The sequence below is a fragment of the Lytechinus pictus genome, chromosome 19, assembly GCF_037042905.1.
Source record: "Lytechinus pictus isolate F3 Inbred chromosome 19, Lp3.0, whole genome shotgun sequence".
NCBI classification, from domain to species: domain Eukaryota; kingdom Metazoa; phylum Echinodermata; class Echinoidea; order Temnopleuroida; family Toxopneustidae; genus Lytechinus; species Lytechinus pictus.
In genome coordinates, this window is record NC_087263.1 from 4121101 (window position 1) to 4133304 (window position 12204).

At 35.6% G+C, this 12204-nt stretch overlaps 1 protein-coding gene across 1 annotated transcript; it reads right to left on the minus strand.

Moving 5' to 3' along the window:
• Positions 1-1202: 1202 nt before the first annotated feature.
• LOC129282364 (uncharacterized) lies at positions 1203-7712 on the minus strand. The gene is made up of 4 exons (XM_064113932.1): positions 7185-7712; positions 6957-7056; positions 4908-5005; positions 1203-1865 (listed from the first exon to the last, which is right to left on the minus strand). The coding sequence occupies exons 1-4, from the start codon at positions 7274-7276 to the stop codon at positions 1853-1855; spliced, it is 303 nt and encodes a 100-aa protein (XP_063970002.1). The 5' UTR covers positions 7277-7712; the 3' UTR covers positions 1203-1852.
• Positions 7713-12204: the final 4492 nt, after the last annotated feature.

Consider the following 12204-nt stretch of genomic DNA (forward strand, 5'->3'; position numbering starts at 1 on the left):
ATTATTCCAATTAGTGCTGTAATATGAAAAAATGTACCCTTATGAAAAGTGTCCTTGCCTTTACAATGTAAAAATAATGAAATTTTAAGGCATGTCATAGATAAGAATGGGCTGTTCAATCCAGGTAACATAAATTAATAAAATTGCCTTCATTTCCTTCATTATATAGGTGCTACACTTGAATAGTAATAAAAAGTATGGGATGTAAAATTAGAGGATGAAAAACATTTTGCCTTTCCTACATGTAGCATTCTTTTTCAATTCCAAATTACCAAATTCACAGAATTCACTTTTATTTTTAAACAGTTGTACATGAACACTGTGTATTTTTAAGTGACATGACATTTGCTCCTTTGACGATTGCTCCGTTCCTTTTTTGTCCAAGATGTAGGGTACATGTAAATAGCACAAGGGTTGAAATAAGGTTTTATGTAATACAGGTTTAGGGCCCGGGGGGAGGGGGGAGGGGGGGTACTCGAATTATAACATTTTACATGTACCTATATGTGCCACGCCAAAGTCCGGGTCGGGGGCTCTGGAACTAAATCTTGGTGTTAAAATGGGGGTCTCAGGAACGGCTCTTGAATCAACGATTGCTAAAAATGTAATGCTCTGGAACTGACTTCATAAAGAAGGGGGTCTCCGGAATGCATTGTAGGCATATATGGTAACGACTATGCAAAAAAAACGCGCAAGCGTCTTGCTAGATTCATATTGGGCTAGTGCACACTAGCTGCGGGCGCGGGGAGCTTCGGTGGCCCGGCTAGGCTCTGCGCCAATTGAGCTCGCCTCTTCCACGGGCTGAGTACCGGTAGTTCACGATGGGCATGCACTGGACGAGAATCACAAATTTGAGGGTTTTCAGAATGAGAAAAAAATTGGAATTTCTATGGTTTTCTGAATTAGTGATGCTCTAGAACGGAAATTTAGGCTGAAAATGGGGGTCTCAACCACGGCACATACATATCATACATTTATATTAAATTGTAAGTACCCCCCCCCCCCCCCCCGGTTTAGGGTAGGGTATAGTGTTACGTATACATCCAGGGTTGAAGTTAGTAATTCCATTAGTGAGTGGAATTTACAGTGGAGCATTTGTTGCAGAAGCAAAGGTCATGGAAGCTAGTTTTTAGATATCATACAGGTTTTTTTTTAAAGACCTGTACAGTTCCATTTCTCCTTTTCCTTTATCATTTTTTTTTCAGATATTTATTTGCAACCCAACCATGCCTGTCAAATGTAGTAACCACACAGTAATCCATTTTTTTTATATCAGAACCAAATTCAAACCCTTCAAAGATCATCAATGAAGGCAGTCAAGGCAGGCAAAAACATCTCTTAAAAATAAAATACATAAGGCTAAACTTTAATACTGAAAATAATAAAAATGGTACATGTAATTCTGATTGGCGCATAACCACATTCATGTATTTTCTTTTATTAATGAGAGCACCATTAAAATCCAATAAAAAAACAACACGTGCATGTAGCATTCACCAAGCATTTTGTCTTTCAAGTTCAAAAGATCATTCGATTTGAGGAGAAAATATTACAATTGGTTGACCATAATTCATCATGTACTATGAAGGACAACTACTGTACGTATGTGCATGTGTTTTCGAATGATACAACAAAAGACCAGTTTAAAGGAGTGAGGCCTATAAGATCTTCCATTTGCTTTGTTACTCATCATCCTTTTGTTATCTTTTCCTCATTCTTTGTCTAGGAGCCCCCTATAGGGCCCAGCAAGGCGGCCTTCACTGTGCTGTGAAATGGGTCAGGGGTTCTTTTGTTATCAGCAGGGCCTATTATTCTCTCAGTCAGTATGAAAGTAGCGAAGATTCTCCTTCAGTTAAGGCATAGACCTAAAACAAATGGTTTTAGAAAGGCAGGAGTGTAATGTGCATTGCTGCTGACACATTAACATGCATGAATGGCAATATCCAGAGAAATAAAAACAATAAATGTGTATAAATTTAATTAATTGACAACAATAATCAATGAGAACTTGAGAAGTCAGGGAATGATTTTACTTCTCAAATTTGATTTATTTATAGCATTTGTGGTTGCAAGAGAAAAGCTTTCAACTATGTTCTGTACAGTTCTATGTAAAAAAAATTGCTAAACAAGTGAAATTTTGTGAAGCAGTCATAAAATTATGTGGAGCAAATTGCGATGCAATACCAGGAAAATTATTCCCTGGAAGTCCAACCAAAGTGAGAACTTTGTTGGTTTAAATGAAGCAATTCAAGAAGAAACAAGGTAACAAATGTGTAAATTTCAATTTGAAATACAAAGCTTACATGTAGATACATGTAAGAAGTAAAAGACACATTGGAAATTATGTTAAATGCATGAATGCATCTTCCAAAATCCCCATCAACAGATTAATATACTGTACATTGTAAATCACAGAACACAGCTACAGTTTATGCTCAAAACCATTACCCAGAATGACATGACTTTGTTTGAAAATTTTCTTTCTTTTAAAATTTTAGTCAACAAAATGAACATAAAAGCAAAAAAAAAGGTCAGTGAGTCTGTGGCTAATATTCTGAAGTTTGGATTAAAGTTGTAGTTTAAGTATGGATAGCCAATTGTGATCACTAACAGAAAAATATTTCAGCTCATTTGACTCTTAAATCAGTCTCAATCGTCTAGGAAACTTTTATGAATAAGTACATTGTCTTCACCATTGAAGAATCTGGAAAAAGTGCAGTAAACATAAGAAACATACAATGTAATCAAAATTTTAACACTTTTTGCTTCCCATATTTTAGCACAGAGTTAGACCATGGCCTTAAGTAAAGTTAAACCTGACTTCAGAATATGGGCCTGAGAGTTCACCTTGGATATTGGCAAGAAAGAGATTTTTAGACTCATAACAAAAATTGTTGTCTTTACAAAGAGTGTGAAGTTTTCAGAAGGTGATCTATAGCAGCAAAGAAATTAAAGAATATCTATCAGTTTACTGGTAGTTGACAATGAAATCAGAATATTTCAAGAAATATCAGGATAATAGAAGGGCAATTCATCTGTGAAATTTCACATTTTCAGCAAAGTTTGGGTTTGCCCCCCCCCCCCCCAGAAATTTACAAAAAGCAGTTTAGCAATAGCAGGTTGAAAAAAAACCTACAATGATTTTGGGTTTGTTTGAGCATCAGCTTCAATTTTACAAGTTCCTAGTTTAGTTCAACCTTCATTTCATTCATTCATACAGCCTTCATCAACAGAATATAAAAGCTTTGGAAATACATGTACCACAGCATTAAGCACAGGAAACTTGATGATATCATATGAACAAAAAGCCAAATAAAGGTAACATTTGAAGTTTTTTTTTAACATTATATTTTCTAAACACTACAAATAAGATAACTTTTAAATGAATTTATTAATCAACACATTGTGCCCCAGGAATTAATTTTTGCTTGAGTGTGGGTGTGGTGTCACTGCATGGATACACTGGTAACCATCAGGCAAACCTCAGGCAGCCAACTTTTAGCAAAGATCCCTTTCTGCATCTGTTACCAGGTGACAAGTCACAAGTGAGAGCTACAGTACAATGATGTGACTACATTCAATAATTGAAATGACAGCATGGACCATTGATACACAAGCCAAAATACAGAAATAACCAAACTAAAAGAGGAAATCCATCATGTTTGTCATTGTCATTAAACATGCAGAAATAAGTATAAAAGAAAAAAAAGAATGGTTCTTTACATTCTAGCCTTATATATTTTTTTTCAAGAAAACATGAAGCACACACTCTGACACTCAGCTCATTATAAAAAAATATTACTGTAAGTCCATATTACTGCTTTAAAGCCAAACTTATTAGTATTTTTCAGTAATACTGGAGGCCTATTACAAGAGTATTAATAATGTGATTATGGAGGTGTTCATTCTCTATTATCCAATTAATGAATTGGGTATCATTCTCATTTCCTCCTTAGTGTGATAAAGAAATAAACATTCACACACAAGATGACCAAGTGAAGATGCATCAATAGAGCATACATTCAGTTCAGTACACACAAACACACAATGTCTATATCTACCTTAGATGTATGGTAGTGGATCGTATTACCAAACACTTTACATGAATTCAATTATATCAAACACAATATTCTCATAAAATTCACCAAACTTTCACCATAAATACAGAAATACCTACAAAATATAAATGTGTAATAATTTTGCCGAAATCTTTTCTTTTTTTTCCAATCGTACCCCTCTTGCATGTGAAATATTTTGGTCACTTCCAACTGCTATCGTATTATGGGATGATGAGTTATTATTACAATGTTTTATTATTTTCAGAATATAACGACTTTGAAAATGTGTTTTTGACCATTTCTTGTCATCTTTCTAATTTCATCCAAGTTTCATATGGAAGGATGTTGTAAAGTTTTGAGTGTATGAAATTATTTTGTGACGTGCATGATGCGCGCGTTCGGTAATACAATCACTCACTACATGTAGTGATGCAACACCTTCTGGTCTGTACCAGAGCCATGCACTGCCGAAGATCTGGCCCCCGTTGTACAAAGAGTTACGATTGATCCGATCAATCGCAACTATGGAAAGCCAGCAAAGTCAACATATGAAATGCATGTTTGTTCAAAAAAAATTCTAGATATGAATGCAAATCCATAAATTCATTGATTTCTTGACAATTTGGTGTGATCTCCTTTGTTTACAAAGGACATTTTGCAAATTTCCTGTAGAGAAAATTATGACACTGATGGATTTCCATAGAGTTACGATTGATCGGATCAATCATAACTCTTTGTACAACGGGGCCCTGGAGTCCTTTAACCCCAAAGCCAGATCTTGTACCCTCCACTGGACAAGTCTTGTGTAGTGACCCGAGAAGAAGAAGAAGACTACATGTAGTATCTTACCTGAGATAGTGTTGTCTAATGACATAGCCAATCTGACTGCAACCAGGAGGAAACCCTAATACCTCGCTAACGATATCCCATTTATGTTCATTGGTTACCTGTTACAAACAAGACAACACATAAAAAGTTATAGTAACATCATACATAAAAGTTCACACAAAAGATACAATAACAAAACTAAACATGGTCAAAGTTCAATTAATCACACACATTACATGTCCACTGACATCTATACCTTCTGGAGAGAAAATCAGCAGAAAAAAGTGTCAAGTTTCAACACAAAAGCAATAGTTCAAAATATGAAAATAGGGACCGTGTGAAATTCTGATTCTGACCCAATATGAATATGTTTCATTTTGACGAAAGATTGTGAGATAACAACTTATGCAGAAGTTTTGATGTTTGTGGATATTAGTGTGCAACTGTCCATTTTGGGCACAAAAATAATTTGAAACAAAACAAAAAAATGACATCATCTGCTGTAATCTTCAAAGGGCTTTGCAGCCTATCTCGAAGATGAAGTAAGAGCAGTTTGCTAAAATCTTAATTTGCTTAAACTGCAACAATACATGTACATGTACATGTATATGTCCCTCTCAGATTTTTTAACTTGTATCCAGGTTCAATCTACAAGTACATGTAGATAAATCTACCTATACTATGCATGAAAAGAAAGTGAAATTGGTTTAAATTTGAATAACTATAATGTCAAATTCCCCCAAAATAATTTAATGACATAAGAGTAAAACAAATTGAAAGAATAATGATTGAACAGATATCTATTCCTTTTACATGTAGATTTTAAATCCAAATCTTTCTGTAAATTGGAGGTGACCAAAGCTAATAAAAAATAATGTCAATGTAATGATTGTGGGTACCATATACGAAAGATTGGGATACCAGTAGACCAAATTTTTCTGTGTTCTATTGATTTTTAAACTAAGGCCAAGGGAACAGACAGAAAATAAACAGGAATAAGAGGAAATCTTGAAATCTCAGTCTCTTTTAAACAAGAGTTGACAAAGGTGAATTTCACCCTATAATAGTACATGAATATTCAATGAGCAAACTTATGTCATATCCCCACTCATTGTTTTTTATTTTATGTCAAGTTATGTTTATTCAAATTTTGTTCTTTAAGAATGAAACAAATTTGATTGACAACTGATTTTATTCATTAGATTTAGATATATTCATTAAGGAGCACTGCCACTTACTTTACAATGTAATACTATAATTTGGGAGACATATCATACATGTCCACGTTTGCAGCTTATATGAAATAATTATTTCATCAAATCACATAAGATAAAGGAAAGTGGGGACATGACATCATCAGCCCACCTAATGAATATTCATGACGATGTCCATATAACTGTTTCCACAAAATATATGAAACTTGATAATTTAATAACATCTTTGTTAAGATTTTAATTGAATCTTCAGCATTTTGCTTTGTGAATTTTACTCTATTTATTTTCAGCGCGGAGTACCCCCTTATATTATGTAACTACCAATTTCAAGTTTTTAATCTCTTACAGTGTAATGATTATCACTGCCAAAAAAAGTGCCAATCTTGTTTTGCCTTTCTCTTGTTTGATGCCCACATATACAAAAATACAAAAATGGACTTGACCTTGTACATGTAGGGAGAATACAATTTTTTTCTATCAAGTGAATAAGATCACATATTCGATCAGAAAATTTGACTTTGTCTGTGGTGACCTAGGCTAATGTAACTTATTAATGTTGACTGTAGTGTTGTATTTTATCTTTTTTTTTTTTTTTTTTTTGATGCTTTCTTGGTCAGTAACCTCTGTTAATTAGCCAAACATTCTTTATAATTTCACTTCTGAATGAGCCATTCTCGCTTAGAATTTTCATTTTCTTACTCATCTCTTCATTATTATTAGTATTACATTTATTTCCATCACCAACATTCACAAGTTGCATGCTCAATCCAGTGAGTGATGCACTGTCCCAGGCCAGACAACGCATATTTCCCATACGAGAGCGCATTGTCACTCAGTGGTCATTCTTTATCCTCACCTTCACAACTCCTCCGAGCGAAACAACTTTGCAATAGAGCAGGTACAAATCCAAGTCTCTGCCAGACACTTTGGGCATCCGGAACATAGCCGGCTGTACCCTGCGAACAAAAGGAAAGAAACACACGTGAGAATTATCAGTAAAAAACAATACCCGCGACCCGAAATTCGGCCAGAATGAATGAAAGTATGTGAGCGAGTGAACGAACATGAAACACACGCAACTCACCCTTTTGTAGCATGATACTGTCGAAGTGCATGGAGAAATTCCCTTTTCTCCCGTTCGTAACTGAAAGGATCTTTGTCCAAAAACTTGGCCATGATTATCCTCCAGCTCTTCCCGTGCACCTTAAGCGAGTTTTTTCTAGTGTTAGGTCATCTGTTAATGAATTTCCTCAAGCTCCAAGTGGCGCATCAATTTAAATTTCAACAGAGAGCTCCGCAAAAAAATACAAGACTGCCGATTTTGTTGAGCACTCGTTTGTTCTCATGCGATTCCAATGGAGTTTACACAGCTTGAAATCAACTCAGTTTTGCACATTCATGTGCCGAAAATGTCTGATTATTAGTGCTTGAAAGGCGGACTGATAAACGCGCTGATTAATAATACGCCGACTTCCAAAATCGAACGAAGGATTTCGATGAAACGAATCTACTCAAAGTTCAACACCGTCGATAGAGTCGTCCACGAAATCTCGAACGCTAACAAAAAGGTCCGAAAAATACAGCGATCTCGATGAATGTACAATTCTGCAGTGACGCTCAATTCGCCCTATAGGGGTGACGTCTATTGAACAATTGTCCTTCCCCCTATCCAAAATGGCGTCTTCCATAAGCCTAAAGACTGGTATCAGTTTTTTTGCAATGCGCTGGTTAGACCGCCGCACAGCGTAATTGTCTTGTAGTGGTTACAATCTATCACGAGGCCAAATCGCTCATGCAAATTTTGACACGTAAAAGATTGAATTTGCATCTTCCATAAAAGGAGAGCGTATTTCTCTATTTTATTTTCGATAAATCAACTTATTCCAAGGTGACAGTAATTTTATAGGCCATGCCTGAAACATTTCACCGCATGCAAGTGGCATTTATCGTTGATTAATCTCCTGCTGAGTGATAAAAGACCAGTTTGCCGATATTTTTGCCGACAAAGATTGTAAACTTTTTGGCAGTATAGGATTGTCTCTCATCACCCTCGATCTCTGTCAAAAGAGAGAAAATTGTCAAATATTTGTTTGACCTCATCCACTTTTACCCTTTTTGCTTTCTATTTCTCCCACTATGGTGCAATCTTCGCCGAATCTTCGTAAACAATAATAATAATAATTAAACTAATACAAATCATATGATCAATTTATTTGGGAGTATAGGTTCTGCAATGGGCTATTTTTCAGAAAACTTATTGATCAATACTTATATAAGATTTGGCACTTAACATAAGTCTAAAATAAATGTAAGAGGGATTCTTTTACTTTGTGCACATTTCTCAAATTCAAATATATTTCAAAGTCAGAGATTCTATCAGATAGGCCTCTATCGTTACCATTGAAACTTAACATTGAAGTAAATGTGATTATAAAGGGCCTAGATTCTACACCGGGGGCCATCATAAACATGTGAAGTGACATGACTATCACATTTATTGGCAGCGATCAAGATGGGCTAGCCGCCGAGATGTTGTGGCGAGTTCAACTTGATGAGAAGGCCCCGCCAAATACTACGAAGAAAACAACAACACCACATGTGCGAAACACTCACTCCGATCCCACACGAGATTGTTCCACATTGTGTGTGAGGGTAATCGAAGCATTAGAGTGTGTGTGTGGTAGGGGCTTTCCCCAAAACCCTTCTTCCAACGCGATGACATCACAACAACGTTTGAAAATCTTCGCACACTGGACGGAGTTTCCCCCAACAAGAATATAACCGCGGAGTAGTGCACAACAGAAGAGAGAGAGAAAGAGCAATGCTTAGCCTACATAGAACAGTAGACACAACGCAACATGGGATGAAGGCATATCGTGGCTCGCTATGTAATTTGTAACATTAGAAAAGTCGTTTTTTCCCATTTGCTATCTAAGCTCCCAGGGGCGCTCAGCTTATAAAATGATAGACAGCAACACAATGTACTTTGCAATTATTGCATAACACGCGATTATAAGAATACATACATACATGTAATGGACCGACACAGATTTCCATACTGCACATCCATGGATGATGAAGTTATTATTCAGAATAATAATTCCATGGTAAATCAGTATCTAAAAATAATGATGGTCTCTTAACATAAATCCATTACAAAATGGTGAATTGAGTCACTGACCTTGGGCAAATGCGGGGCAAATGGCAAAAACTCAACAACTAAAAATCTGACCCCCCCAAAAAATGAAAGGGTCCAAGTCGCCCCCCCCCCCCCCCCCTTCTCCACTTTGACATTATCATGAGATTACAATGAGATTATCTCACTGGAGTCTCTTTAAGCCTGTCTCTTTATGATCTCTCATAACAAAAATAATATTCCTGTAAATATGTAACTGGTTCATATTCTAAGGACTATGATATATATATATATATAATATTCTTCATGTAATGTAACTTAAAAAGATAAGTTTATTATATTTTAATAATCGATGAAATAAATCTTACCATTTAAAAAGAAATCGGATTCTCTGCTGCTCTTATTTTATTTTACATTCACGAGCCCATATACAAAATGACGTCAATTCAAAATTGTCGATTATGACTATACATCAAAACAAATATATCGTACGGTGTTTTTTCATGTATTTTTAGGATTTTAATCTATTTTGGTATATAGCAATGCACCAACTATATCCAGGCTGATAGGAGGATTGTAATGTAATCATAACCAGTGACGTAATGAGCCAGACATGCAGTGTGGGGCAAAATTTCTAATAAGCTGCGAGAGAGGGAAGCGAACGAGCAATTTACCTTTTGGATATAAAAATCAAATTTTGTGATAAGTTTTGAAATAATATTTTAACAAATATATTACATTGATCCCTTATCCTTTCTTTTTCTTTCATTTTCTCTTTTTTTGGGGGGGTTGTGGGGGCCCATAGCCCTATGCCCCCCCCCCAGCTCCACATCTGTTCTCCAGTGATCATAACTTACCGAAATATAAATTGATTGAGGGGCAAACAATTTTTCAGCATAGGGGGCAGGAAGCAGTGCCCCCGAGGACATGTTAGAGGAAAAAGGGAGGAAACTGTAGAAAAATTATGTATTTATAAGATTTTGTTCAGCCCCCCCCCCCCCCACAAAAAAATGTAAAAGCTCGATTGCCTCCTCGCATGATTCCTCTTTAAATGACTTAAGGCCACCGCACACCTTACGACTGTTCGCGATCCGATTTTGGAACAAATCGCATTCTACTCATTTTCTGAAAATGTGAATGGAACATATCATTTTATTTGAGTTTAAAATTAATTGAAAGAATACTAATATAACCATTTTGAAAGATTGCAAGCTTTTATTTTGGAGTAAAAGCCAAATTAGTTTCAAATCGTAACCAATCGTACGACTGCTATGACGTCATTGCGACTAGATATTAAATTCGCTTTTATTCTAAGAAGGATGATAGCATAGTCACAGATTTGAACATAGGTATTCGTACGATGATTTAGAACATTACATAGTAAGATATTCCAAGTCTCAATGTTAGCATCAAATTCTACTACATTTTATTCTGAAATCGGGTCGCAGACCAATCGTAAGGTGTGCGGTCGCCCTTAAAGGGGAAGTTCACCCGGAAAATAAGTTGTTTTAGATAAAAGCAACTAAAATTTAAGAAAAAAAATGATGAAATCGGTCAAGAATAAAGGAGTTATGAATTTTTAATATTTCAACCTTGTGACGTCACAGACGAGCAGCTTCTCCATAATCGTGTGATAAATTCCATGCACAAATTAATGCCATTTTCTCCAAATTAAAAGGATGTTTCTTTGTGCGGTGGATATACTATCAGAATCATCTCATACTCTCTCTATACGAAAAAATATGTGTATTCATCATGGAAGTTCATCATTTTTTCGTGAAAAATGGAATTTATGGAATATTTAACACGTGATATGTGGGGGAGCTGCTCAAATATGACGTTACAAATAAAAAAATAAACTTGATCCTTAACCCTCTTATTCTTTGATGGACTTTCATCAAAACTTCACAAATGTTTTCTCTATTTTTCTGCATTTATTTAAACCAAATTATCGTCAGGGCGAGCTTTCCCTTTAATATTATGTACTATTTTCTGGCATAATATTACGGATAAATCTACAGTCAGAGATCAAACTTTGGTTAAACAAACAGTTTAAAAGTTAAACCATTTTGATTCGCTGAGAATTCACTTTTTGAGTTATTGACTAAATAGGGCAAATTTCAACAAATCACTAAAATTCTCAATAAAATTGAAATAAAATAACAAAGACATTGTTCACTGGCGTATAGATGAGGGCTTGGGGAATTCGCCCCTCCCCAAAAAGTCCCATTACCAACAACAACAAAAAAAGAAGGAAGAAAATACTAGATTTTCGTTTTAAAAAGCCCAACATTTTCCTTCCCAATTTGTTTTGGAAATGTCTTACATAAGGAGCCATGTTATGCCCTTCAATTTGGGGGGGGGGGGGTCATTACGCCATTTGGATGTGACATCTATTGGTTGGCATTATTTTCACGGCCGACTTATGGCGGTGGGGTGGGGGCTTATTCTAGTAAAGCTGTCATCAACTCTTCGATCATTATCAGTCTTTGTCAAAATGGGAGTATACTAACTGAAAGATATTTGCAAATTAGATAGCAATGTCCAATAATAGGGCCTACCATTACTTTGATGTAAACATGTCTAAACCAACCACAGCTATAAAGTAACCACGCTTTGTTTATTCATTAATTCACTTCCAGTTTCATAACAACAGGGTAACCTCTTCAAACTTTTATCAGTTTTCCAGTCAATGTAATTATTGGTTCGTATGTTTTATTTTCCGAAATTCATATCGAAGAATCAAAACTATTCTCCTCCATTTTCATGTACGATAAAATGGCATCCAGTACTCACACAAGCCATCTTATCTGGGGAGTAATTCAGCATGCGATGTAATGTTGTGAAACAAAGTCGGAACAAAGTATAAAATGAAATTGAAGAGCGCATACTACACAACGTAATGCAATTGGATTCAGAACATTATCTGCTGATCATGGTAATGATATCTACGAGCATCTTATGTAGA